The following is a 27522-nucleotide window of genomic DNA, read 5'->3' on the forward strand; positions in this document are numbered from 1 at the left end:
CCGCGCGCCGGGATGCGTGGAGGGAGCCGCCTCCCCGTGACGTCACGAGGTGTGCGGGAACCCTGCCGAGCGGGGAGGGCGGCGCGGGCGGTGCGGGACGGGCGCGGCGCGTCCCGCTCCTCCCTCAGCCCTCCCTCCGTACAGTTCTCCTCCGCCCCGGGGACTGTGGGGCGATGCGGGGAGGGCGGGATGAGAGCTCTTCTATCTCCTCGGTCAGGCTCTGCGGAGCCGTTCAGATCGCTCCTTCTGCCGTGGGCGGTGCGGGGGATCTACGAAGAGACATGGCTATAAGCGCTATCCGGGCCGAGAGTGTGCGGGACGGGCATCCCTTCCTGCGTACGCACGCGGGGCTCGGCGGCGGCATCGGGTCGTGGCGGGGATTCTGCGGTGCGGTGCTGGGTGCGGGGCTCTGGCGCTTCGCCAGCCGTGAGAGCTCGGTGTGGATGACCTGCGGGCGAGGAGTGGCTGCGGTGGGCAGGGCTCCGGCGGGACATCCGACCATCCCGGTACCGGCTCCTGCGTGATCCTCTCCATCGCTCCTGGTACCAGGTCCCGCGGGACCACCGCCCGCCCTCGCCCCCCGCCTCCCGCACCTTGTTGGCCGGGTCCAGCTCCAGGGCTTTCCTCAGGATAAGCGTCGCCTCTGCGTCCCGGCCCTGCTCTGCCAGCAGCTGCGGGAAAGGAACGGAGGGTAGCTCGACAGCCGGGCCGAGGGGAGCGGGGCGGTGCGGGACGATGCGAGCCCCACCTGCCCGCGCCGGAGCAACGCCCGGTTGTTGTCGGGGCTGATCCGCAGGGCGGCCTCGCAGGCCGCCAGCGCCTCCTCCGCACGCCCCAGCTTCAGCTCGGCGGCCGCGCAGTTGTTGAGGCACTTCACGCGCTGCTCCAACAACTCCTCTTCCTCCTCGGGCCCGGGCGGAGCTGCGGTGCGAGCGGCGGCCTCAGCATCCCCAGCCCTGCAGCCCGGGCCCCTCTCTTCCGCCCGGTCTCACCGGTGGCGGGGCCGTCCAGGGCGCGCAGGGACAGCCGGTACGATCGCAGCGCCGCCGCGAAGTCGCCCCGCGCGAAGTGAAAGTTGCCCCGCTCCCGGCGCTGCGAGCCCAAGCGCAGGCGGACGGCGGGCGGCAGCGGCTGCGGGTCGGGGCCGTCCCGCACCTCCAGCAGCGTCACCTCGAACAGCAGCGGCGCCTCGGGCGGCACATCGGGCTCCCTGCTGGTACAGCACCGGCTGCCCCCGACCCTGCCCACCCCGGCCCCCTGCCCTGCCGGTCCCACCGGCTCCAGTACTCCTGCCCTCGCCTGTCCCTGTTGTCTGCCCGTCCCGGTCCCTCCGCCCTCCCGCCCCCTGCCTGCTCCAGTCCCCGCCCGCCCTACCTGCCTGGGCGGCCATAGGCGTAGGGAAAAGCGGCGAGGAAGAAGGAAACCTCCCCGGGCTGCATGGTGGGGACGCCCAGCTCCAGAGCCTGTGTACGGGCACGGCGGGGCTGGCGGGTCGGAGCCCCGAGCGGCGCTGACCCGCACGGCGTTGAACCGCGCACCGGTTCGGGCTCACCTGCACGACGTCCCCGTGACCCGGCACAAAGATGAGCCGCGGGTCCCGCTCCACCAGCCCGCCGTCCTCCAGGGCACCCAGCACCTTCACCGACACCTCCTGGCCCGGCAACGGCCGCGACCCGCCCGGCCCGGCCCGCACCACGCGCTTCCGCAGCAGCCGGTCCTCTGCGGGGAGGAGGCGCTGAGAGCCCAGCCGGGAGTCCCGCAGTTGGCGCCCCTCTCCCGACTGTCCCCGGTACCGGCCGTCCTAGATGGGCCGCCGGCCTGGCGCTCACCCGTCAAGTCGCTCCAAGCGTCGGAAGCGAAGAGCGGCCCGAAGCCGCCGGGCCCCGGCACCGCCAGCGCCTCCAGCCGCCGGTAGAAGAGCCGCTCCTCCTCGCGCACCGACGGCATCGCGATGGTGGTGTGAGGCAGCCGGAACCGCACCCGCCGGTCCCGGCCGGGCCCCCGCGGCCGCCCGCTGGCCCCCGTTTCCCTGTCCGAGGAGCCGCCGGGCGACGGGCCCGGCATGCCCGCCCCCGGCCCTCCTCGCCGCCCGCCGCTGCCTGCTGGCCTCGGTCCGGGCCCGCCCGGGGCTCGGCGGCGGGTGCGCACGGCCCCCAGCCCGCACCGGGCGTGCCGACGCCGGTCCCGCCGCGCCGCGACTCGCTCGGGCCGGGGACACCGCGGAGCGCATGCCGCCGCGCCGTTACCTAATGCCGGGAAGCGGCTCAGGGGATTAGTCCGGGCCGGCGGCAAAAATAGCCGGCCCAGGGCGAGCTCCGCCACGGGGCTGCCGCCGCTCGCCCCCCCGCTCCCCGCCGCCCCTCGGGACCGCCCGCCGCCGCGCTGTGCGGGCAATGCCGTGCCCGGCCGTCTCCGGTACCGAGCTGCGGGCCAGGGCTCTGGCTCAGCCTGCTGCACTTGCGGCTCTCGGCGGAGCAGGCAGGGCAGGCGCGGGGGAATCGAGCACCGGCAGGACTCAGCAGCTCTCGCTGCTGTTGCGGGGAGCACTGAGGCCCATGATGGCCTTCCAAGGCAGCTGGTGAGTGAATGAGGGAACTGTAGTGGGGCAAAGGGGAACCCGGGGTTGGGGACCAAAGGGACGGCCAGGGAAGCCAGGGCGGGGGTGAATGTACAGGGGAATCAGGGGAATCAGAAGAACGTCCTGGTTCCCACAGCCCAGTGTCGTGGGTGCTCCTGCCAGTGGGAGCAAGCCGTGGCAGGGAACAACTTGCAGCAGGAAGCTGCTGCCTGTGGAGAGTGGGATCCCATTGTTAGGTCTGAGGGGTTGCACCAGGACAGGGCCACCTGGTCTTAAGGGGGTCATTTTATTGTTCCACTTCTCCAAATGTACAAAAAAAATTAGAAAATAACTGTACCCCCACCCCCTCCCAAACCTCAAAACAAACCTGGAGAGCCCCACAACAGTGCAGCTAAGAGACGGCAGGAAATTAAACATTACTAGATACAGCAGCTGGGGCCCCTCAGCCTGCATGGCCACTGGCTCTCCACAGCCCAGGACTGGCCCCAGTCTGACCAGTGCTTCCCCAATTCACACAGATCTCATCCTGACAAGGTGGTAAGTAGGTATTTTACAAATCTTCCTTCACCTTCTTCTTGGATTTCTTGGATTTCTCTTCCTCTTGCAGAACGGGAGTGTTGGTTGCCTCCCGCTTTAGGTAGCTGATGAAGTCACTCACTTCTCTGCCACCCTGCAGAAAGCAAATGACAGTCAGGCAGGACCTGTACCCACCATGGGCTTCCCCTCTTCTGAGGGTGCCTGGCAGGAGACCCAGGTAACTGCAAACAGAGCTCTCCCCAGGGCCTGCAGCACAAAGCACAACACTCCCAGTAGGTACCATCAGGCACCTATGCTCAGGGTAACAGGAACACAGTGCCACCTCCAACTCCAGCACCTGGATGCTCTTCACTTCTTTACAAAGCATCAAGAACAGTAAAATACTCACCTCATACTTCTTTGGACTCTGCTTCTTGCCAGCTGGAGCAAAATAGATGGTGGGGAAACTGGAGAGAGAGAAGAAACACATGAGCTCCTGAGATGCTCTGATTTCTATCAGACCAGCCCCAACTGAAGGAACTCACGCCCCACATTGCCCTGGTGTAACATGGCACAGCTTCAGTGGCTCTGAGGCACCAGGTGTGGCCTCAAGAGCCCAGCCACACCCACAGATCTGGCTGAGCTCACAGGTTCAAATTTGCTAGATGAACTGCTTTTGGAACAGTAAGCCAAGATTTGTTTTCACATTGCCAGGAATGGAATCTCAGCACATTCCAAAGCAGCAGGACAGACCTCCAGGCAGAGCCAGGACACCAGAATCCCGGAGAAGCCAGGCAGATCAGCATATTTTGTTGTCACTGTTGATTTCTCCACTTCAAGCCATTGCCCAGCACCTAGCCGTAGCCTGGCACCCCCCATACCCCTCCCCGTGAGACTCTTTCAGCTCTTCAGCACTGTGCCCAAGGTCAGACAGAGCCTGACTCACACAGTGACATGTGTCAGAGCAGTCACACCTACCCTCGGACTTCGTAGGGAGAAGGCACATCATTGGCTGTGGCATCCATTTTGGCAATGATGATATTGGGATCTTTGCTGAGCTGTGGGTAGAAAGAACCCATCAGTAACCAATTCCAAAATCCAAGAACCCAGCAGTCAGCATGATCTGGGATAGTGGTATCAAAGGACAGTGCACAGGGGCCACTTCACCCTCTCTCACCACATGGGAGATAATCCTCATGCAGAGGGAAAAGATCTATAAAGAAACTTGGGCAGTTGAGGCCAGTCACTGAAGCAGGGAATATTCCCATGCCCTAGCCAAGAACACAGACTAAATACACCAATGTGATTGCTACCACAGATCCTGCTGCGAGATATCTGGATTCCACAAAGACACCAAAATTTGTAGTCCTCAGGAAGGCACAATTATTCCCCATTATCACAGAGGCTAGAAAAAACCTGCAGGATCATTTAGTGCTGCAAAATTCTCACATTTTCCGGAGTTTCAGACTTACCTTCTCCCCCAATTCTTTGTATTTGGGCTCCAGATTCTTGCAGTGGCCACACCACGGTGCATAGAACTCTATCAGGACATCTTTGTCTTGAGCATTAACTATTTCATCAAAGTTCTCAGCCACCACTACCTGTAAGGGTTGATCACACCAGTTAGTTCCTTCCAAGTCAGAGATGAGGCAGTGTGGTACTCATTAAATGCTCCACACACTCCACCCAAGCCTGGGTCTCCCACACCTGCACAGCAAGCAGCAGAACCAAACACAGCCCCCCTCATCTGCAGCATGCAGGTACAAACCTGCTGTAAGTTACCAGCACTACCTTGAAGTGAGGTCTGCATATAGTTTCCTCACAGGGAAATAAAGCCATTTCTTTTTAATCCCAGCAAGCAATCAGCAGGAGTGCCTGAGGCCATCCCCATTCCCCCCAAAACCATGACTTGACTCCTGTGTAGGGCTCTCATCAAAAACCCAGGCCAGGGAATGCTCTTAGTCAGGGCAGAATTGCCTGGGAGGACGAAAGGCAGGAATTATACCAGATCCCAATGATGAAATAAATGAGGAGATCCCCAAAATAGTGCAGTCACAACCAACAGGAAGACCATGCCATGAGGGAGCAAGCACAAAGAGAGCAGGCCTTTGTGTAATTCCTGGAAATCTGGATGCTGCTGCACTCACAAAGCATGTAACTGCTGTGGCTAAGCAGCAGTTACTATGCTGAGAGAAAAAATCAGAACCCAAACTGCAAACTGCAAGTCTCCCTCAGAAAGCTTCAGTGGAACAAGGGAGTGAGTAATTCCTCTATCACCACAGGCCTCTTGAGCTCCCAGCACTTCACACAGGCACAGGAAGCTGTTGCTGAGCAGTGTCTGAAGCTGTAAGCAGCACCCACCTTTACAGGGCCATCATTGCTTTCAGGGACAGGCTCTGATTTCAGGTATTTTTTCAAGTTTCCATCAAAGTAATCTTGCAGGAATCTCTCCAGAGCCTTTCCGTCACGGCTGAAAGAAAAGTGATGTTACAGCCATCAGCACACACACAGCATGAGAGGGGAAAACTTTCAAGGCTTATTTAAGCTACTTCCACCCACACAACAGATGCTACCTGCATTTCTGACAGCACCAGTCTGGGGCTGGCTTAGTAGACCCCAGAACGAGTGCAACAATATCCTTAAGGGCTCTGACAGGAGGCTGGATGCACATCCCATTCAAAGTTTTAGGCCTTCCAGCATCCTTCAGGGTTTTTTTTTTCAAAATGAAAGGTACAACTGATTCTACTGCCTTTTATTGCACCCTAATTCCTAAGCAGACATTTCAGTATTTTGAACTAAATTCTCTCCCTTTGTATAACAGGAGGGCAAGCTTTCTAGAGAGCACAACACATGAGCAGGAGCCATTTTGACCCAGCAATTACTTCTTCCAGCTGGAAGATCCACCTTTCCTGTTTCCTCGAAGCTAACAAAGCATCATCTGGTCAGAGACCTCTAGACCAAAGTCCACCAAGTGAGACCCAGTACCAGCAAGTTCAAGAACTCACGAGAACTCTTCTTGCATGACATATTTATCTCCTTTGGCAGTTCTGATGGCAACGACGGGGGCCTCACCCACACTGCTGTCCAGACCAAACTCAGAAAGCTCATGGCCAAAGGTTTTCCGACTAGCAACAGCATAAGACAGTTTGTGGCCAGCATCCAAGAACTTCTTTGCAATCATCATAACTCTGAGTGGAAAAAAAATAACAAAACCACAAAGCATTACTTCTTTCAATATTTTTTCTTCCACATGATGTAACACCCTTCAAGATGACATGCACACTGGACTACGAATTCAGCAGCACAATGTGCTCTTCAGAGCCAAGTCCTGTAGAAATGGTGGAGAAGCAGGCCAGTAAGCTTGTGGTGACTAAGCCAAGTGTTGTGTGTTTCCATCCTCCACCTGTGCAACCCCAGGGTGTCAGGGCAGAACTGCACACCACGGCAGTGAGGCAGTTTGTGGGTATGCTCTAAGTTCCTAAGGACCAGGGATCCAAGAGCAATCACACAGGATTTCAGAGGACTGTCACCCAAGCTGTGGAAGCACAGCACGAGGCTGATTTACCCGCCACCACTCCCACCTGTTGCGCCAGTAGTTGGATCCCTTCGCATTCTTCTCATAGTCAACGTCGTAGTAGGCCACCAGCAAGTCCTTGCCCTGGATCAAGTCTTTGTTGTCTTCAGTCATGTGTGGGCAGATGCCAAAGCTGTCAACAAGAGAGGTATTAGCAGAGTCCATGACCCCACAACACACTTGATACAGCACATTTGCTTCCCACCCGGGAGTTAAATGCCCGTGATCAATCAGGCCCCAGGAAGAAACACTTTGCTCATTCCTGCACCAGGTTATTCTGAGTCAAATCTCCATCTCCAGCCACATGAGTGGCTAGACCTGACCCAAGTAAGGCCAAAGGTCTCACAGGTTCAGTTTTTAAACAGGATCATGGTAGGAATATGGAGAATGCATGCCAACAGCCAGGTCAGGACTTCAGGAAGGTGTTCCCAAAGGGAAGAAGTGCCAAGACACACAGCAGGAAGTGGCAGCAATGAAAAAACAAGCTCTGACAGAGACAAAGCCAACAGGGGCCAGTCTGCCACATGTGTTGGTGAGGAATCGCTCACATGTTCTCCTGGATGAATTTCTTGATCTTTCCACTGGTGATTTTGTCTTCTGGATACTTGATAGAGGTCTCCTCAAACTTGTTGGCCAGGCGTGGAGGACGGAATAAGACTATGCCTCTGTGGGGAAGCAGGTATTGTGAATTAGTTCAAAGTGTCCCTGGGAGTCCATGAACAGCAGCCAGATGAGGCAAAAACCCACTCACCATTCATAGCTCAAACAACACTGTCTAGTTTCTTGGTGGCACTAGTGCACTAGGTGTACCTGTCAGAGTTTTCTCCATGATTCAGACAGGCAACAACGAGAAACAAACTTTTTCCATAACAAGGAGCATGGAAACAAAATGTCTCTGGTGAGATACATTCCACCCAGAGGCAGACATTTACACCTTTCTGTCTCAATTCAAAAGAAACACCACAGTCAGTTGGGGCAGAAAACAGACCTTAAGCTATGTTTAGGAACTGAAACCATTTAACTGGAATCTATGAACTTGTTCCCAATGGCTCAATAACAAGAAACCTTTGCATTAAGTAACTTACTCTGCATCCTGCCCGTGCTTCTGCACCAGCTGCTCCTCGGTGGTGTGCGCAAAGCGGTAGTTATCCCTGAGGCTGTTGGCTGCCTTCATGAACTCCGAGTAAGCATCCCCAGATGCATCACCAAAGAAACCTGCAGCAGAAAGGCAGACTGTGACCTCAAACCAGCCCAGCTGAGGACCCTCTGCAGCTCTCAGCATTCTTCTCCACAATGCACTGATCAATCCTGAATCCAGTCCTTCAGTGCATGTTGAGGTCTTTACGTTGGACAGCTTCTCTCCCATTTCTCAGGACCTCCTTGCACCCCCTCCTTTCCAGCAGCAGAAAGCTACTCAGGAGAAGCCCAACTTGGTATTTCAGCCAAGGACAACTGTCCCCTGAACACCCAGACATCCACTGGTGACTGTCTAACAGCCACTGGTACTTTAATAAGTTTAGGAATGCTGGTTAATACCCATGTGGTTATACCTACAAGACAGCACCTGATTTGCACCATGTGCTGTTGCCACGTGTAACCACGGACACACCCAAAGCCAACAGCTCGCAGATGCCACCAGAGCAAGAAATGCACCTTCCAGCAACCCAAAGCCAGCCAAGAGAGAAACAGCCTTTGGAAAACATTATGGTGCCAGGGGAGCAAACAAAGGCAGATGACCATGAGAAAAAAAAAAAAAAAAAAATTCGGAAGGAATACCCAGAAATCCTCAAACCCATCTCCCACTTGAAGTGGGACCAGCCTCAGACTAGGTTGCTCAGAGCTTTGTCAAACTAAGTTGTTGAAATCTCCCAGGCTGAACATTTTAAAATCCCTCTGGATACACATTCTAGGGCTTTGTTGTTCTCATTACCTGCAGTGGTTTTGCTCATGTTCATCTGGAATTTCTCTTGCTGCAGGCTGTGGTACTCCCTCTGATCTTTCCATACAAGCTCCCAGAGCCCAGTGCCCCCTCATTCCACGATGCACAACCTCTACTCACCCACAACAGAAGCATCTTTGTCGCCAATGAACTTCTCAAACTCAGCCACAGAACTGAGAGCCACCGAAGCAGGTCCCGCCTGTTTCTTGAGATGGCTGACAATCCCATCTTGAAAGATAAGCCAAATAATTAAAGGGATCAATAGCAAGTTCCACAAGACATTTTTCAAGCTTCCTGAACCAAAAATTGTTTCTGCAGAATCCATTCATATCTCCCATACAATAAATATGTGAACTGAAAGACTGCTCCCATCAGTTTCACACAGGAGTCTCTAGCATCCTGGGAACTAGGAGCTAATGCGGGACCTTCACCTTTAAAGGAGAGCTTTAGGGGAAAGTAAACATCCCAGGCTTTGCCAGCACAAAGAGTTCTGGAGAGGGTAAGGGGCTGGGGGGGTGTAGGTGGGAAGCTTCTCTGCATCCCTGGCTGTTACATGTTGCCTGTCACAGCAGAGCAGCAAGCCAGACACTGACAAACAGCTCTTACCTGCTGTTCTGGGCCCATCATAGGTCCCTGCCTCTTCTCCATCTCGAAAAATCTTTAATGTGGGATATCCACTGACTCCATACTTGTTACAGGTGTTGGAGTTTGCTGTACAGTCAACCTAAAGGAAAAGAAATCTTGCTAATCAGCCTGAGATCCAGCCCTAACACACCCAACCCAGCCAAGGGACTAGAGGGATCCATCACACACTGCCTGGTGCTGGACAGCCCAAACTGGGAAACAGAAATAGATCAATAACAGGTATATTGAGAGGCCCAGAAATATACTTGAGTAAATACTGGAAAGGCTAAGTAGTTTCAAATCCAACCAGACTACACACCGAAGAAATACTATAAAGGATAGTTTCTTACAATCAATCACAAGGAATTTCTCAGCACCTCATCAGTCCTAAAGTTTATATAACACTTGAAGAAAACAGGCTGACCTGACCAGAAGGCCAGAGTGCTAAGAGTCCATCCCACTTCCCGTAAAGGGAAAGAGAAACTCTGATTTTAGAAAACTCTACGAGTTTTGCGGCAGAGAGCTCCTAGTGAGGAGGCCTCAGTGGGTAGGTGCAGCACGGTGCTCGCTCTCAGCCTCAGCAGCTGCGCGCAGGCCCCGGCTGGGGCGAGCCCTCACACACCCTCTGCACAGCGGCCGCGCGGCGCGGCCCCGCAAGCACCGGCTCCCAGATTGTTTCAGGGCTCCGAGGCATCCCAGACGCCGTCCGCCAGGCCTGCGGAGCGCCAGCCCGGGGCTGGAGCCGCCGCTCACCTTCACGAGAGGCACGATCCCCTTCAGCCGCGTCGCGGCCGACTCGTACTCCGGCGCCAGCCGCTTGCAGTGTCCGCACCTAGGGGCACGGAAGGGAGTCAGAGCGGCCAAGCCCCGCTCCCGGCCCGCCCCGGCCCCGGCCCCCCGCTCCCAGCGGCCCCTCACCAGGGCGCGAAGAACTCCACGAGCACCAGCCCCGGGCGCTCGGCCAGGCCACTCTCGAAATCGGCATCGGTGAGCTCCACCACGTCGGAGGCGCGAGCGCCGAGGGCGAGCAGCACGAGCAGCAGCAGCGCGGCGGGCAGGGCGGGCCGCGGGGGCCGGGGCGCGGACATGACGGCGGAGCGGCGAGTCGGGAGCGGCACGGCCGGGAGCGGCGGCTGAGGGAGCGCCGGGGCCGCAGCCGGAAGTCCCGCCCCCGCATCCGGATCTGCCGTGTGGCAGCTCCTGATTGGACGGCGCGGCTGGGCCGCGCGCCAGAGGGGGCGGCCCGCCGGGGCCCGGCGGGGGCGGGCGGGGGCACGGGGCCGGTCCCGGTCCCGGTCCCGGTCCCGTTGTCCGTCCGCCGTGCAGTCCCCTCCCGCCGAGCTGCGTCGCGCTGACCGCAGCGCCTGCCCCTGTCCCGGCCCGTCCCGGGGGCCGTGGCGACTCCCCGGGGCCGCGCGCTGCCGAGTGCGCTGTTGGTGTCCCGGGGCTCTGCTGGCCCGACGGACGGGCATTAAGGCCATGGCCACCGTGTCCGTACCGCGCCGTGCCGGCCCGCCGGTGACGCGTGCCCAGCATATGCCTCAGGCCCACCCGCTGGACTCACGGCAGCCCCTGCCCCTCATGCTCCGGCCCTGGCGGATCCGGCGTTCCCCTCGTCCCGAGCCAAGCCCGGAGCGGGTCTTTGTCCCGTAACCCCGTCCGCCGGCACTTGCACCTTCTGCTGGGGTCTGCGGTCCGAAGGATCCCCGTCTGTGCCATCCTTGCCGGGGTGCTCGGCTCGCCGCCAGCTTCGGCCCGGCACAGCCCGCTCCCACCTCGTGCCGCCGTGGCCCGGTACCGCCAGGGCTCGGGGCTGTCCCGCACCGAACCGCGACTGGCACCCTCCAGCGCGCCGGGCAGCTCGAGTGCGCCTTGGCGGACAAGGCATCAGCTGGGGAAACGTTCCCGGTACCCCGCTTCCACCTCGCCACCCGTCCCTCCTCAGAGCCCGCGAGCCTTGTCAGCAGGTTCTCCCTCTGACCGCCGAGTTTTAGCCAGTATTCCCAGGGCTGATGATCGGGGCCAGCGCTCATCAGCTGCTCAACAGCCGCCTGGGCTGTTTCTGGCATTTTTATCACCAAAATTGAGATGCGTCAGCCAGTCGGCTGCGGGGAGTACCCGTGTGGCATCTCTGACCTGACCGTCGCCATCGCGACAAAGAGCCCTGGAGCGGGACTGCGTCCCGGGGCGCGCCGGCAGGGGGCGCTGCCCACCGCGCCTCTCCGGCCAGGCGGGGCCCCGGCCGGGCAGTGACCACAGCCCTGGGCAGTGACCGCAGCACTGGGCAGAGACCACAGCCCTGGGCAGTGACCAGAGCCCTGGGCAGCGACCAGAGCCCTGGGCAGTGACCAGAGCCCTGGGCAGTGACCAGAGCCCTGGGCAGAGACCACAGCCCTGGGCAGCGACCAGAGCCCTGGGCAGCGACCAGAGCCCTGGGCAGCGACCACAGCACTGGGCAGTGACCAGAGCCCTGGGCAGCGACCACAGCCCTGGGCAGTGACCACAGCCCTGGGCAGCGACCACAGCACTGGGCAGTGACCAGAGCCCTGGGCAGCGATCGCAGCCCTGGGCAGCGACCAGAGCCCTGGGCAGTGGCCACGACTCTGAGCAGTGACCACAGCCCTGGGCAGTGACCAGAGCCTTGGGCAGTGACCACGACTCTGAGCAGTGACCACAGCCCTGGGCAGTGACCAGAGCCCTGGGCAGCGACCGCAGCCCTGGGCAGCGACCAGAGCCCTGGGCAGTGACCACGACTCTGAGCAGTGACCACAGCCCTGGGCAGTGACCAGAGCCTTGGGCAGTGAGCACAGCCCTGGGCAGTGACCACAACTCTGGGCAGCGACCACAGCCCTGGGCAGTGACCACAGCCCTGGGCAGCGCCCTGCCGCCCAGCTGCCTCTGTCCAGGCTGGCTCCCTGTAATCAATAATGCAGAAGCTCGGCGCTGTTTGCAGTGTTGGGGCTGGCTGGCCTCGGATTAGAGCCCAGAACCTGAGCTGCTACAGACCCACCGTGGGACAGTGAGCAAGGAGGTCTGAGGGAAGGTGTGGATTGCACAGGCAATGTGATGTTGCTCTCTCCTGCAGCCTGTGCTCTGGGACCTGCTCCAGGACAGCAAGGGTGCTCCTGCCTTCGAGATTCTGGTGCAGGCACTGCCCATCCTGGATAGGCTTGTTGCAGCCCATTCACGATCCTGAGGAGCATGGGGCCCCACTGACTCCTGATCTCCCACTGCCTGGGTGCTCAAGACACATTTTTCACAGGAGTACCTTCGTTTGCCAGGGGAGGCCTTGCAGAGCATGCTGCTCAGTGTGGGACCTGAGGCCATGCAGCACTCCCTGGCTCTGCTGCACTGCTCCTGGTACCAGCTGGGAGGTGGCCAGGGTGGTTGGGATGGGGCAGAGGGTGCAGAGCCCGTGTGCAGTGATAGTGAAGCTTTGTGATGGGGGAAATCTGAGCGGTGCCTCTGCAGGGGGACAGGGTGCTGGGAGGCCAGCGGGGTGCCGAGTTCTGGGGTAAGAAGAAGCCTGAGCCAGGGCTACACTAGCGCATGTTTATGGGGTCTGACCTGGCGCATTGTGGGTTACAGGACGCAGCCACATGCTGGGCACAGAGATCGCACAAGCTACAGGGGGCCCTGGGTCCCAGAGCGCTGGCGCTGCCGCGTCCCCTCAGTGCCGGAGCTGCTGCAGCGGCGAGGGCACGCGGATGTCCTGCCCCTTCTCCAGCCGCCGCTCGCAGTCGATCAGGTAGTTCACGCCATCTATCACCAGCTGCACCAGTTCCACCTTCACCAGGAGCACATGGTGGGGATTGAGGGACTGTCCTGGGAGCCATGCTGCTTGGCCAGTCCTGCTGCACGCAGGGTAGGCACTGCTGCTCCCAGCACACGGCCCTGGGGCTGCATGGGCCCTGTGGGCCCGTCACGCATACACGTTCCAAACCTCCCTCCCCAGCTCTGTCTGGCACCCACCTCTGACTTCCCCAGGCGGTCCAGGTTGGAGATGTCAAAGACGCCACCTACGGCCGCCGTGTCCACACCACCCGTCCCACGCTTCTGTAGCCGGAGGTTCTCTAGGATCTTAGGGAAGCGGCTGTCCTGGTGCCCAGAGAAAGTGTCAGTGCTCAGCAGGACCAGCAGGGTCAGGGCTCTGTAGACAGATGCTCCCTGGGGCAGCACCCTGCTGCTCACAGGGTCCTGTCAGTGGGTCACCAGCACCACTCAGAGTCTTGCCCTGAGCAGACTCAGGCTGACACCTGGGGCTCAGACCCCTCTGGTCAGGAATGCAGGCAGGGGCTGGACCCCATTCCTCCTAGGGGAACCTGAGTGTGATCCAGAGCTGGGCCCCATGTTGTTCTGCACCTTTGTGGCTGAGCTCCCCACAGCCCTAGCCTGGCTCAACACAAAACTGGCCATGGAAATACCTTGCTGAGCAGTGGCAGCTTGATGTGGACACCTGCTCGCAGGCCTGTGCCCAGGTTGGAGGGGCAGGTCAGGATGTAACCCAGCCGCTCATTCCACATGAACTCCCAGCCTCGCTCCTGGATTAGCCGCTCCACCTGAGTTAAAGGCACAAGCAGTCATTCATCCCTGGCCAAGGAGCACCCTGCAGAGAGCCAGCACCACAGGAGCCCTGCATGCCCCTCTTTGCCTGTTTATGGGGCCAGCACAGCAGAAGCTGTTGGACACTCACCTCCTTTAGGCCCCGGCAGAACCGCTCAAAAACGCGCTTCATGTTGCCCCCCTTCTCCATGGAGATGACACGTGTGTGATCCTCCTCATTGATCCAGATCAAAAGGTCTTCTGGTGGTTGTGCCTAGGGGAAGGGCAGTGTTTGGCTGTGCTGGCAGCTTGCAGAGACCCTGTGCCCACTCAGCTGTGTCCTTTCTGGCCCCGCCACTGTGGTGTCAGCGCTGCGCTTGGTTGCAGAGTGCTGACTGTACCAGGGTGGGCAGCCAGGAGATACTCCTGGAGATGGGCCAGTGCCCCTCCACGTGTGTCACTGCTGGTGATGGGAGCTGTCTCCAGCGCCTTGGGTGGCAGCATGAAGGTGACCCAGCCTGGACTGCGGCCAGGAGCACAGCTTCTGCAGCAGGCAGGCAGCAGGAGGGGGCTTGTGAGGCGTGGGGTGTGCACTGGAGGGCTGGGTTAGGTGCAGCTGGAGCTGGGGAGCATGTGTGCTCTGGAGAAGTTTCCCATATAAAGGCACAGCATCAGCGAGGGTGGCATGGGCGGACACGTGTGCTGGCTGCTGCTCTGCGTGAGTGTGGGATGCTGCATGGCTGTGCAAAGATGCTGGCAGGGAACAGTCAGATGCGACTGTGGCAGGGTAGGCTTGTGTCACATAGAGTGTGCAGAAGCCAGGAGGAGTGCTGGGGATTGCCCTGGAAGCAGAAGGCAGTTACAGGTTTTTGGCAGCCTTAGAGTGCAAGGTGCTGCAGGATGGTGGGAGCGGGCAGGATTGACAGCTGGTACTGGCTCCACAGTCCCTCTTCCCTGTACCGTGCTGTGTTTGTGTAGGAAGCAGTAGACTGCTGACAGTGGTGCTCAAGGAGCTGCCAGGTGAGGCCACAGAGCCCAGGGTGGGCGTGGCCCGGGGGCACTGGTGCCACCTGCTAGGTCTGTGGCACAGCAAACCTGGGAAACGTGGGTGGCAGGGCTGAGGTAGATGGAGCAGTACTGTCCCCCCAGGGCAGGGCAGAATCTCACCAGATCCCTCGGGCGTCAGGCCAGTCCCGAGCCATTCCTGCTGCTGTCAGGAGCGGGGACACCGGCTTGTCAAAGAGGAAGTGGTCCTGGAGGGAGGCAGAGTTCATGAGCTCACCCAGGCTGCACGGCTGGAGCCAGGGCACCCTCACTGGTTCCAGTACTCCCTGTCCCACTGTTCCCATCTGCCATCTCTGCAGGAGATTCACCGTGGCTCTCCCAGGCAGGGCACCCGTGGGCAGGAGCCCTTGCTTTCCTGGCACGGGGGGCAGAGGGTTGCTGGTGCACAGCCCACCCTGTGCCAGGGGCTGGTGGGGCAGAGTGCCACGAGCCTGCCTGCCTCTGGCCATGGGCAGGGAAGGGGGGCAAGAGTCCGAGGTGGCCACGAGCTGCTGGCTCGCGAGGCTGAGCAGCACAGTGCTGTTGGGCTGCCTGGCTAGGGCAGGGGTCCTGCTCTGCCTGCCCCAGGGGCGGGGCGGGAGCTGCTGCTGACTCACGTCAATGAGCTGCTGCTGCTCCCGCTCCGTCATCTCGCTGAGGCGGTAGTAGCGGCCCGCCAGGTCCCCGGTGAGGCCGCTCAGCGCATCCACTGCCACCTTCTCCACCTCCCGTCGCTCGGCGCGCGTGCAGGCGGGCGGCAGGCTCAGGCCACGGATGCTGCGCCCGGTCCGGACCCGCGACGAGAGCACATAGCGCTCATCAAACTGGCCAAACTTTATCTGGAACACACAGGAGCCACGGGGTGTTGACGGGGCGGCCCTGGCGCTGCAGGGCCCTGCCCCAAGGCAGGACACCGCGTGCAGCCCCGTGCAGCTCCGGCACCTTTGAGGCGTCCAGGTCTGTGGGGTGCTTCATGGTGCGGGGGTTGTATCCGTTGTGCCGCTCCTGGATCACGGGGTCAAACAGGTCAGCAAACACCTGCAAGCAAGGGGACAATGTGCAGTGGACACAGGGCTTCGTGAAGCCCCTGCCACAAGCCTGGCAGGGCCACACTGCCAGTCTGGGGGACAGTGTGTCCTGCAGTGCAACTGCAATCCACAGGGCAAGTGGAGCAGGAGGCTGCTGGGCTCCGGGAACAGCTGCTCCAAAGGAGCCCTGTGTCCTGCAGGAGCACGTGGAGACTTTCCAGGGGTTGGAAAAGGCTCAGGCTGGGCAAGAGGAGGTGAGCAGTAGTGCCTCGGGCTGCTGCTTGTACCACTAGTGCTGGCACTCCTCTGGTTGCTGCAGGCAAGACTCTGGCTGCCACTCACCTCGTAGGTCTCTTCATCACCAGCTACGATGCCCACAGTCTTGATGAAGGGGTGGCCAGGGTTGTCAACGCCAGTCTGGATGCACTGGTCCAGGGTCCAGCCATTTGGGGTGGCCTTGTCACAGAGCCTGGCGTAGATGGCTGGCGTCAGGTTGCTGGCCATGCAGTTGTTGTGCTTCCGCAGGTCGGGGTACTCGGCGCTGCGGGAGGAGACACCAGTGAATCCTCTGGGGCCAGGGGACAGCTGGGGGCAGGCAGACAGCTGCAGCCTTGTGGGGCAAGGGCAGGGAGAGCCCAAACCCAGGGCTGGCACTGAACCAAGACGAGAGTCCACAGGCTAATCTGGCCCGGTCCTTAGGGAGCGGCTCCTTATCAAACACACAGCAGGGCCCCATGGTGGGAGAACCTGCCAGGTGAGCCATGGGGCCACGTGAGCCCAACCCCATGCTGAGCTGCCAGGGCAGCTGGGCTGCAGAGTGGGGTTCCACTCCCTGGGGTGCCCTGAGGTCAGCTCGAATGGAAGGGCATGCAGTCTGCAGGGTCTTGGCTTGTTTGAGCCCTGGACCCAGATGATGTGGGGCAGGAGATTGGCTGACCCTGATCTGCAGCCAGTGGGAACAGCACAGTCCCAGTGCAGTTTATTGTATTAGGGGGCTGCTTTCCTCTAATCAGCTTAGTGGGAGGCTGTCTCTCGACCTCATTCCCACTTTAGACAGGCTTTGTACTTGTTCTGTACTCACAGGGAAATTGGCAGGGCAGGACCCTGCCAGCGCTTGCCTTGGCCAAATCTCTCTTGAAGGTGCCTCCACTCACCTCAGTGGGACAGGACTGGCCCTTGTCAGCCCAGGAGACCACACTGGTGGCTGGAGCGAGTCCTGCATCCCTGGGGACACCCATCTGAGAGAGGCCTGCTTTGGGGGTGACATAGCCTGGGGGGATCCATGTGGGAGACAAGGTGCCTGGGCTAGTGCAGGTCTGGTTGTTGGAAGCACCAGTCAGACACCAGCACCAGTAGCAAGTCCTGGCACCCCTCTGCGCTCAGCTCCTGCTCTTGGGCTCATGCTGGGCATTGGTTCTGGCTGCCAGCACTAATCTTGTGCTGCAATGCAGAGCCCTGTGCCTGCCACTGCCTCCTCCCCTGTGTCTGCAGGCCAAGGAATGTGGCCCTTCGCCCACAGCTTGGCTACTGCTCAGGGCTTCCTGAGCTGGGCAGAAACAAAGGGAGGCAGGGCTCCCATTGCTTTGTGTGGGGCAGCACTAGCAGCTCCTGCCTGGAGGAGGCATTTGCTCTAGACAAGAACTCGTCCCATGGTTGAGTGGGTTGAGGGCTGCTCCCAACCCACACACAGACCTGTGCCCTGATGAGATGATCCAGCTAAGAGTCTGATTTGGCATGCATGGGGCACAGCCTGCCCTGGCCTCCCTCACTGCTTCTGCCCCTGTCATCTGCTGGCCACTGTCTCCCCTGGGTGACACACTTGTAAAAAGCATTTGCTGATCAGAATGGGACACTAGAACAGGTTCCTCCACTGCTCAGGCATGAGCATGCCAGGACCACTTGCTGTGCTTTGTGTGTGACAGAGGATGCCCAGGAGCCGTAGAGGCTCCTCAGGAAAGCCAGCTCACTCCCAGCAGGCAGGAGACTGCTACAGGCTGAAGCATGCTGTCTGCCACAGCTGTCTACACCTTCCCTGAAGTATTCAGCATCCAAACCCTCAGACTCCAGGCTCTGCCTGCAGCTGCTGTGCCTACTGCAGTGCTGACTGAGCATCCTCCCTGAGCAGCCCCAGACCACAGCCAGCAAAGTGGGGCAGCCTCTCTTCAGCCTTTCTAGAGCTGAACTCGGATGGATGCTGCCAGGAGCTGCTGAGTAAAGCAGGGGTGAAGCTCCTGAACACCTGGCACTGTGCTCACCATGGTGCCACAGAGCTGGTGGGGAGGCTGTGTCCAGGCTGGCACTGGAGGGCTCTGGCAGTGGCACCACACTCTCACCACGTGCTCAGGTTGTCCAGAGCTTCTCTGTCACCGTGTGAGGATGATGCTGCACCTGGGCTGCTCTGACCCCTTGGTTTTGGTCCCCAAGGCTGGTTTTAAAATTATGGCCATTTCAGCACCATGTCTTTTGTTCCCACAAAAAAAAAAATTATTTTGTGCCACAGAACCGAGTGATATCTTAAAAGTCTTTTCCCTCCTCAACAGTTCCATGATTCCACGGATCTGTGGTATTGTGGGCTCCTGCCTGGCTGCTGGGGCTGGAAGTGAGGATGACTGCCAGGAGTGAAACTCCTCACAGCAGCCACGCTGTCCTGTGCTCACCTCAGCCTGCCATCCTGCCTGTGACCCACAGAGCTGACCTCTCTGCCCTTGAGCAAGCAGGTGCCTGACCCCAGAGCACACCTGCTCAGCAGCCAGCAGGGATTATTACCCCATCATCTACTGACTGGGCAGCTTCTCCACAAGTGACAGCACCTCCCCTCAGCTCTTCACCTCCCATGGGCAGCGTCCAGTGCCCTTCTGGCATCACTGGCCTGAGGTGTCCAGGCAGTCCTGGCCCCACATGGGTTCTGGAGAGGCGTGGGGGTGTGTGGGGTGGGCAGGAGACCCTTGTGAGGCCATGGGAGTGGGAGCTGGCAGGCAGCCAAGCATGAGGCTTGCTTACACAGGGAGGAGAGGGCTTGGGCTTTGTCTGGGCTTCATCTGAGGACACTTTGGCTGAGAATCCCAAGGTGGTGGCCCAGTGTGGTGCCATGCCTGTCACAGGACCCACGTGGCAGAAGGCACAGGGTGCCTCTCTCTCCTCGAGGTGAGAGTGCCTGTACTCTCCCAGCATGGCCCTTTACACTGCAGTGCCTCTGCCAGGAGCCTGTGGAGTGTCACTCAGACCCTTCAGGGCTGCTGCCAATGTCTCTCCTTTTTTAACTTAAAAGACTAGAGAGGCAAAATCCTCGGGAGAGTCAGCTGCAGACTGAGGGATTGCAGCTCACCCCTAGGGCTCTGTCCAGGTTCTTTTCAAGTGTCAGAACTGTCAAAAAAACCATTCCCCACTGAACAGAACCCCCCAGGAGGTTCATTTTACAGCTTCTCAGCCACAGCCCCACCTTGAGTTCATCCCCTCCTGACCTGATGTCTGTATCTCTGCAGTTGTACAGAAAGCTGGAAAACATCCCCCTCTTGGGAGGTAAATAATCAATAGCATCTGCCTTTGTAATTCTATGAACTCACTCCATTTCTGTCCCCGATTTGTGCAGAGCAGCGCAGCTTGCCCCAGCCCCAGCCCCAGCTCCTCGCTCGCCCTCCACATGCCAGTCCCCAGCCTGCAATGCAGCACCGCCACACACCGCTCTGGCTGCCAGCATTTCTGCAGGGATGGCAGCAGCTGCTGCTGCTCGGAGCAGCAGCGTGCTGCCTCCTTCCACCCTGCTCCCTCCCTGTGCACCGTCTCTGCTGGCATTGGCATGGCCAGGAAAACTCAGTCCTCCCTTTCCTGGCCCACCTCTAGGATGTGCTAAGCCCAGCAGCTGTTGCCAGCATAAGGGTGGCTGGTGGCCACCGTGTCCCTCTCCCCTTCTGGCCCTGGCCCCGTTCCTGCTCTGCCGAGCTCTTGTGAGGCACAGGCAGCTACTGCGTCCAGTCCTGTGCCCCTCTGTGCTCTCAGGGCTGGCAGCACAAACACTGGGCTGGAGCAGCCTCTGTCTCCTCCACCCACTCGCCATGGCAAGCGATGGTGAGCAGAACCATGGGAATGTGAGGCACTTGCCCTCCTGACTGGGCAGCAAAGAGCGATTCGGAGGGGAGTGACATTCAGGGGGGAGTGACGTGAAAACTTCTGGTCTAGAGCTTGAACCTTAGCCTTGTGCTGCAGCTGTGACACTTATCTGGCTTAAGGGATCAGGAACCGGGTGTGCAAATAGGGCCAGGGCTCTTGCAGAGCCAGCATTACCTCAAAAGCACCCCTAAGCCAGCCTGTGGCCGTATAGGCACCCGCTTGGCCCAGCTCAACTCTGTGCCCACCTCCCAAAAGTCCAGATTGCAAATCTCATTGTCATCCAAAATCTATCCATGGGGCTGCTTGCTCAGCACCCACAGACCCCTCCAGCTCCCCCTTTAAAAACTGGCCCAGAGAGGGAAGAGCCACGACCTGCCAGCAAAGCTTTTCTTTTCAATAGAGACGTCCCTGTCCCGAAGGCAGGCGCGTGGTACAGCCAGATGAGGTTGGGCCAGGGGCTGCTCTGAAACCAGCTCCCACAGTCAGAGATCCTGGGTGTTCTGCCAGCAGAACAAAATGGACCCTTTGCGCCATCCTGTCCCTACCAGGACATTGGCCAAGTCTCCCCGGCTTCTGTTGGGCCGAGCCTGCGATATGTCCCCACCAGCGGTCCCAGCACTGCTGCGTCCTAAGCCGGCCCGTCTCCCAAACAACCCCCATCTCTGCCCTCCCTGTCATCCCGGGAAGTCCCTCGGGACCCCAATTCTACTGTCAAACATTTGTCCCCTCCCGCTCTCGCACGTTCCGGGCTGCAGCGTCTTGTCCCGATGCCCCGGGACCACCCAGGGCAGCTGGCAGCTCCGGGGCTCCCTGCCCGGACCGCGGCGCCCAGAGCCAACCCCCGGACACCGGAATGTGCCCGGGCGGCCCCCGCAGCCCTCACAGCCCCGACCAGCGCGAAGGGCCCTGCGGCAACCCCACGACCCCCGGAGAGCCAGGACCTGCGCTCTCCGGTCCCGCGGGACCGCGCCCGGTGTGCCGGTGTCCCTGTGCGCGGGACGGCGGGGCCCGCGGGGCCGGGGACCAGCAGCCCGAGGCGGGGCGGGTCCGTCCGACACGGCTGAGCCCCTGCGGCCGCTCCGTCCCCCTGATGGCCCGGGGCCGGACGGGCTCGGTTCGGGGCCTCTCGGTCCTTCCCTCCACGGACGAGCAGCGTCCACCGCGCCGCCCCCATGAGCTGCTCCGGGACCCGCCGCCCAGGCTGGAGCCGGTGCCGGTGCCGGTGCCGGTGCCGGTGCCGGTGCCGGTGCCGGTGCCGATGCCGCAGGGATAGTCCCCCGCCCGCCGCCCCCCGCCTGTGCGCCCCCGCCGCTCGCGCGCATTACCTGGGCGGGTATCGCCGACGCTGCCGGTCCCCCGCGCTGACCGAGTCCCGGGCGAGTAGGAAGCCGGCGGCGAGAGAGCCGGCGCCCACCATGGCCAGGAGGCCGGCGGAGCGGCGAGCGGAGAGAGCGCGGGCGAAGGTGCTGGCCATGGCGGAGCGGCGGAGCAAGCGCGCCGGGGCGGGCAGCGGACGTGAGGGGAATGGGAACGGGAATGGGAACGGGAACGGCGGCGGGGCGCTCGGGGGGCGGGGAGCCGGCGGGACACGGGGGGGCCTGGCGGCACCGCCACCTGCTTGGCTGCCCCGCCCCGCCCCGCCCCACCGAGGCCAACGCCGCTTTCAGCACCGCTCCCCGGACAGCGCCGGAGGGGCGGCCGCGCCCGGCCGGGCCGGCTCCACACCGGGACCCGCGCCTCGGAGCCCCGCGCCGCGCCCTGGGCCGGGCGGGCGCGGCCGGGTCAAAGTCCGTCCACCTGAAGCCGGGAGCGGTCACCACAGCTCCTCGACGGGATGCAGCCCGCAGTGGGTTGCGGGGTCAGAGCCCTATTCTCGGCGGTCACCAGCCCTCCCGCAATGCTCCGTGCCCGCCACACCGGCGGGGCCGCACTGGCGGGCTAGGGAGCGCGCCGCGTTCGCCACCGCAGAACCCCGAGGGACGGGAGCTGCTGGCGCACCGCCGGACTGCTCCGGCGCACAGGAAGCGGCCGCCCGGTAGAAGCGCGCGCCCAGCCCGGTACGGCCGCTAGTGCCGCGTGTCCCGCCCGGTGCGACCGCGCGCCCGCCGTTACCGCACGGCTCCGCGCGGGGCCCGCGCCCACGTGCGCGCGGCGCGCCCGGCCGCCATGCAGGTCCCGCCGCCGCCGCCAGGGGCCGCCACGCCGCGCCCGCTCGCGCCGCGGCCGGCCCGCCTCCTGCGCGCCGATTGGCCGCCTGCGGCCGTCAGCAGGCGGTGATTGGCCGGCGGCGCGGCTCAGCGCAGGGTGCGCTCGGAGGCCGCAGGTGAGCGGAGCGAAATGGCGGCGCCTGGCGTGGCGCCCCCTGCTGCCGCCGGCGGGGGCAGGGGCGGCCGAGGGGCCGGGGCCGCGGAGGGAAGCGAAGCGCACGGCGGGGAGGGGTAGGGCGGCCGGTCGCGCCGCTGCTGGGCCCTGCTTGCCGGCGGCTGTCGCGGAGCGCCGGGTGGGCGGCAGCGGCGGAGCCACAGCGAGGCGCGGCCCGGTCCCGTGCCGCCCCCGCCGCCGCCACTCGCCCGTGCCCGCCTGGCCCGGCGCCCGGCCCCGCACAGCGCGGGAGCTCCGCCCGGCCCCGGGGCTGCGGCGGGCGACGCTCGTCCAGGCCGCTCGGGGCCGCCGCGCTCGGCCTGTCGGTGCCGGTGCCTGCCCCCTCTCGGGGCAGCGGCCGCTCGCCCTTGGCGGCGCTGCTGGCGGTCGCGCCGCGCTCCGGCCCGGCCCCGGCCCCGCTGTCCGCGGCCGCCGTCTGTCCCCAGCCTGGCGGGCCGGTGCGGAGCCGCCGCGGTGCGGAGCGGCAGCGGCCCCCGCCATAAACTCGGGGAGCGCCAGCGTGTCGGGGGAGTTCCCTGTGCTGAGGCGTTTCACGGTTTACAGGTCTCACCAGTCCGGTGAATGTTTCGTTATGAACGATGCCGGACACGGACGGGTGTCGCCGCTCGGTGTGCGGGATAAACCGGAGCCTGCCTCAGTGCTCGCCCCCGCTCCGCCTTTGCTGCGTCCGGGCTCGCTGAAAGCGCTGCTTGGACACACTGGACTGAACTTGAGCTTCCTGGCTGTGAGCACCTGGAACGCCTGTGTTACCGGGGATTTCTCTGATACACGTGTCCAAATAGGTTCACTTACTAACCCTAAAATAGGTGATGTTTCGGTTCTGAAGCAATTAAGTGCCCATGATAAGAGTACAGCTTTCACCATTTTTAAGTATGGATTTAACCTTGATGCAAACAGCCCTTGTAACAGTGGAAGTAGCTGTCTGTGTGTCACTGTCACTGCTCAGGGTCTCAGCTTTCAGGGCTGGGTTCTTTGGACTGATGGGTTGGGTGTAGGACCATCAGTAGTTTCAGGTAGTTCTACAAGACATTGCCAGCATTAGTGTTTTAAAATACCAGCTCCGTGTGTACTTAGAAGTTGTGATCCTGCACGTACTTGACCTGGCTTGGCTAGGCTGTGGTCTCTAAGCTGGATCATGTTTGCAGGCTTGCTGCATGCCAGGGTGACCCGAATTCCTTCCACCAGCAATATGATGAGCCACGACCCTGTCTGTCAGCCCGGCAGTAGAGAGACTGCACCTGCATCTGCACCTTTTGTTTAAAAACCGGAGTGAAACAAAACCCTGACAACCCAAACACACTTTCTGGTTGGTTACTGCCACACTGAGTACAAATTTAAAACAAGACCTAATCACACCTTCACACCTTAAATGTCTGATACCTCAGAAGCAGGGAATGAAGAATCTCTTTACTTTGTGAAGAGAACAGCACTGGAATGGTCTGCTGGGGAACCGGAATACAATTATCATTTCTTATCACTAATACAGGGCAGTCTAGGGAGCTAAATCAGTGCCAGGCCATCAGAGACAAGGTCTGTGGCTCCATTTAGGGTTGTGTGTCAGCAGATTTGGACTGCTGATTGGGTAATTATGGGAACCTTTGGTATGACTGTGCAGCAGATCATAGCTGCCCTTCTTGGAAGTGCAGCAGGGAAGTCTTTAGCTGCAGTGGCTGTCATGTACTTCCTCCTGTATTTGTGACAGGACTGAATATTCTGACTCAAAGGCAGAATCATCCTTACCTTTTGTGTGCATGTGCCAGAGCCACATTAGTGCTTGTCTCCCATGGACAGCACAGTCGGCAGCATTAACTCAACACTGAATTTTCTTGCTGTGATTAATGAGAAGTGGGACCCATAGCACTCTCAGCACCTGGGAACTGGGTGAAATGCATGGCTTCTATTATCTCAGCAATCAGCAGGGACAGAACCATCAGTGTGCTGTGGTTGGTGTGAGAAGTGTGGGCTGTGTGCTCTGCAGGAACCTGCAAGGGTTCTGTAATGGCAATTGCCACCTTCCTGGCATATGAACCCCGTGCCAGTTCACAATAGAGCTGGCTCAGGGCAGGCTTCTGTCACTGTCCTTAGATACCAGAATAGAACTCCACTTGCCTGTGTCCATTTAAGAGTAGCAGTCTGAGTTTTTGATGCTTTAGTTATGCCTGTAGCTAAATTTTCTGTTTCATTGAGTCTGTAGTTGCTTGGTGTAAGTCTATGATAAGAAAAGCTAGGGAAAGGTCCCAGTTAGCTCTCTTCCCACACCTGAAATCATGAGACTTTCCTTAACACCGTGGGCATGCCTGTGCTGTCAGTGGCTCTTGGCTTCAGTAGAGCTCTGAGTTTTCACCTGATGTAAGTATGGTGTGTCGTGGCCTTGAAACAGAGCTATAGAGCAAGGAAAATACCTTTTTTCCTGGGATAGGGGGAGGAATATAGAGAAGTTGCTGCTTTCTGAGTTCTTAGGGCAAAGGTTTTCCTGCTGCTTTATCTCTATTTTTTTTTTTCCCCAGTAGGGAGGGGAAAGTAAGGGATTGGAGCAATAACCTTCCTCTTCCTTTTGCATGGTTTGCTTCACTTCATTAAATCAGCAGTCATCAAGCTGATAGTGTACTTGCTCAGGGCTCATTCTGCACTGATGTGCTGAGGCAGCAGGACACAGGCATGAAAATGGTTCCTGGGTATGTTGGGAATCCTGCTCTCCTCCTCTGGAGCTAGCAGGGCTATGTGGAGTGCACAGGAAATACCTCCATAGCCTGGGCTGTTCCTCCCACTAGCAGTGAGTGCTGATGGTGAGTATCAGCTCTGACTCTTGCTGGTCAAGACATTTCAGTGCCAGATGTGTGCTGTGCTTTGGGGGTTTTGTGGGAGCAGCAGCACTGGGCTCAGTGTATGGGGCTAGGATAGAAGAGATCATCTTGGTGTGGTGTGTACAAAGTGCAGGCTTGCTGTGTTTCCTCTGTGGTTTCTTTTGGGTTGTTGTCTGCTCCCCCAGTGGATCCAGCAGTGGATCCTTACACAGGAGGAGTGCTTTTGGCTACTTTATAATTAGAAAAGCCACAGTGAAAGATAGCTGCTTGATACTGTGTGTGGAGCTTAGGTCAGTGGTGAACAGCTGTGCCCTTGGCACGTGCAGGTCAGTTGGGTGGTGTGTCAGACTCTGTTCTCTCTGGAGCAGGCAGTGCAGCTCTTGAAGGTGACAGTGGAGGACATGCTCCTTTCCTGGTGTTTCTAACTCAGCATATATTCAGCAGCTGGTCAAAGCAGGTGATTGTTCCACTCTGTTCTGCACTGGTCACAGCACTAAGCCTGTCTGAGTTCAAGAAACATGTGGACAATGCTCTCAGGCATGTGGTGGGGTCCTTGGGATGTCTGTACAGGGCCAGGAGCTGAACTCAGTCTTGATGGATCCCTTCCAACCTGGTGTACTCTGTGATTCTATGCCAGCCTGCAAACCCAGATAACTTGACCTGCAACCTAAACTGTTGCTCCCTCTGTGTCCTCTTTCCCTGCCATTGAGTTTTCACTTGTTTTTCCTCCTCCCTGCAAACTCCTGCACCTCTCAAACTGTTCTCTCTGTTACTGTAGGTCTTCTTGAGCTGAAAGGATGAAAATTGGCAATTGGAAAATCACTGTCACTGACCTGAGCTTTATCCTGACTTCTGGAGTCCCAGTCGATGTCGTTGGCCATATGAGCCTGCAGGAGTGTCCCCTGTCCCTGTCCATGATTTAGGCAGTGGCTGGACATGCATCACTGTAAGGGTTACACTATTTCAGTGCTGGTGGTGACACTGTCCCATTGCAGGGGGGTTAGTTGAAATATGGAGCTGCTTATGTGAAATGATCCAGCATTCCAGATCCCCTCCCCTGAGAGTGCCTTTCTTGTAACGCTGGCAGCAGTGTCCCTGCCTCCCACCATCAATGCCTCCAGCCTGCAGCTGGCCTGGCGGGGCTGCAGCTGAGCTCTGTCTCCCCTGCCCTGTGATTCCAGAGCGGGATGGTCGGCCGCCGCCGCTGCCATGTCGTCCCTGACGACCTCCAGTGAGGGAGACAGCTCTGCTCCCAGGTTTGTTGTTGGTTCCAGAGATGATGAGACAGAATTTCTGGGATCAAACATGAAGACAGACGAGACAGATTTCTTTGAAGATGACGAAGAGGAGGAGTCGGTAAGGAGATGCCAGCATTCTGGGCTGGAGCACCCTGGTCTCACCAGGTTTTGCATGTTACTGCTGGGGCTGCAGGTGGTTGGGACTGCAGGGGACACAGCACCTGGCACAGCCTTGGGACAGGCGGTGCCATCTATGGCAGGACACATTACGCATGCTGCTGTGCTCACTGCCTCAGGAAACCCAGCTTTCTTTTGAAGGTGTAATCAGGAAAAAGTAGTGGATTCTTTGTTCTGGAGACTTAACCTGACACTCCTGTAAACCTTTCTGTTTCCCCGGGGACATTTTTGAGGAAAACTCTGGCACCTGTGAAAAGGGCAAAGGTGTCTCTCCAGGAAGAAAACATTCATTCTTTTCTGTAACCTCCAATAACAGGAAACAGAAAAAAATTATCTCCAGCTCCTGACTGCTTTTGGCCTCTATTCAGTATTATATTAAATGCAACTAAGCTGATCTCTCTCTTCCCCTCTCTCAGCCTCCGGAACGGCAGATTGTGGTGGGAATCTGTGCCATGACCAAAAAGTCCAAGTCAAAGCCCATGACACAGATCCTGGAACGTCTGTGCAAGTTTGAGTACATCACAGTGGTGATCATGGGGGAAGATGTTATTCTGAATGAACCAGTGGAGAACTGGCCCTCTTGTGACTGCCTGATATCCTTCCACTCCAAAGGTAACACATCTGTAGCAGCCCTTAGCCTGCTTGAGCTGTGAGCAAGGGAGTTTGCTTTCAGGCTTCCCCTCTGTCCTCACTCTGTGTTTCAGGATTCCCCCTGGATAAGGCAGTTGCTTATGCCAAGCTGTGCAAGCCATTTCTGATCAACGACCTTGATATGCAATATTACATCCAGGACAGGTGGGTGTCTGGGAGCCACTAAAGCCCCTTCCCTCTTCCTCTGATTCCTCTCAGCATGCTGTGGAAACTTCATTTTTCTGGTCACAAAGGAGTGAGATGAGGAGGAAGGGGATCTTAGCAGTGGCTTTTTGGGGTTTGTCCAAAATATGGAGGGGAATGGCTTTGAGGGTAAAA

General features: G+C 59.3%; 4 protein-coding genes across 12 annotated transcripts in view; 1 reads left to right on the forward strand and 3 right to left on the reverse strand.

Moving 5' to 3' along the window:
* Window positions 1-65: 65 nt before the first annotated feature.
* LOC306807989 (peptidyl-prolyl cis-trans isomerase FKBP8-like) lies at window positions 66-2173 on the reverse strand. The gene is made up of 8 exons (XM_079318065.1): window positions 1830-2173; window positions 1553-1719; window positions 1375-1463; window positions 993-1210; window positions 749-921; window positions 594-671; window positions 345-448; window positions 66-269 (listed from the first exon to the last, which is right to left on the reverse strand). Exons 1-8 carry the CDS (start codon window positions 2062-2064, stop codon window positions 233-235), a joined length of 1101 nt encoding a protein of 366 aa, XP_079174191.1. The 5' UTR covers window positions 2065-2173; the 3' UTR covers window positions 66-232.
* A 672-nt stretch (window positions 2174-2845) lies between these two features.
* PDIA3 (protein disulfide isomerase family A member 3) lies at window positions 2846-10416 on the reverse strand. The gene is made up of 13 exons (XM_079318333.1): window positions 10150-10416; window positions 9985-10063; window positions 9214-9331; window positions 8728-8835; window positions 7754-7883; window positions 7217-7333; window positions 6676-6801; window positions 6100-6282; window positions 5452-5564; window positions 4567-4691; window positions 4073-4152; window positions 3504-3561; window positions 2846-3248 (listed from the first exon to the last, which is right to left on the reverse strand). The coding sequence occupies exons 1-13, from the start codon at window positions 10317-10319 to the stop codon at window positions 3129-3131; spliced, it is 1527 nt and encodes a 508-aa protein (XP_079174459.1). The 5' UTR covers window positions 10320-10416; the 3' UTR covers window positions 2846-3128.
* A 2353-nt stretch (window positions 10417-12769) lies between these two features.
* CKMT1A (creatine kinase, mitochondrial 1A) lies at window positions 12770-21991 on the reverse strand. The gene is given in 10 exon segments (XM_079318334.1): window positions 12770-13018; window positions 13204-13329; window positions 13656-13790; window positions 13925-14025; window positions 14028-14047; window positions 14941-15026; window positions 15435-15656; window positions 15760-15855; window positions 16188-16386; window positions 21278-21991. Coding segments are annotated over 10 exon segments (1251 nt in total). The 5' UTR covers window positions 21427-21991; the 3' UTR covers window positions 12770-12901.
* Window positions 21992-22102: 111 nt separating this feature from the next.
* Window positions 22103-27522, forward strand: part of PPIP5K1 (diphosphoinositol pentakisphosphate kinase 1) — a 42800-nt gene continuing 37380 nt past the window's right edge. For 4 of the 9 annotated variants that reach the window (XM_079318327.1, XM_079318329.1, XM_079318328.1 and 1 more), the window contains exons 1-5: window positions 22202-22275; window positions 25917-26084; window positions 26320-26494; window positions 26970-27165; window positions 27258-27348. In XM_079318327.1, coding sequence (XP_079174453.1) covers window positions 26348-26494; window positions 26970-27165; window positions 27258-27348 — 434 coding nt within the window. In that variant the 5' untranslated portion in view covers window positions 22202-22275; window positions 25917-26084; window positions 26320-26347. Of the gene's footprint in view, window positions 22276-25916; window positions 26085-26319; window positions 26495-26969; window positions 27166-27257; window positions 27349-27522 lie in introns of all 9 variants that reach the window. The other 5 variants (XM_079318324.1, XM_079318326.1, XM_079318332.1 and 2 more) reach the window with 4 other exon arrangements.

The sequence above is a fragment of the Erithacus rubecula genome (assembly GCF_903797595.1).
Source record: "Erithacus rubecula genome assembly, chromosome: 14".
NCBI lineage: Eukaryota > Metazoa > Chordata > Aves > Passeriformes > Muscicapidae > Erithacus > Erithacus rubecula.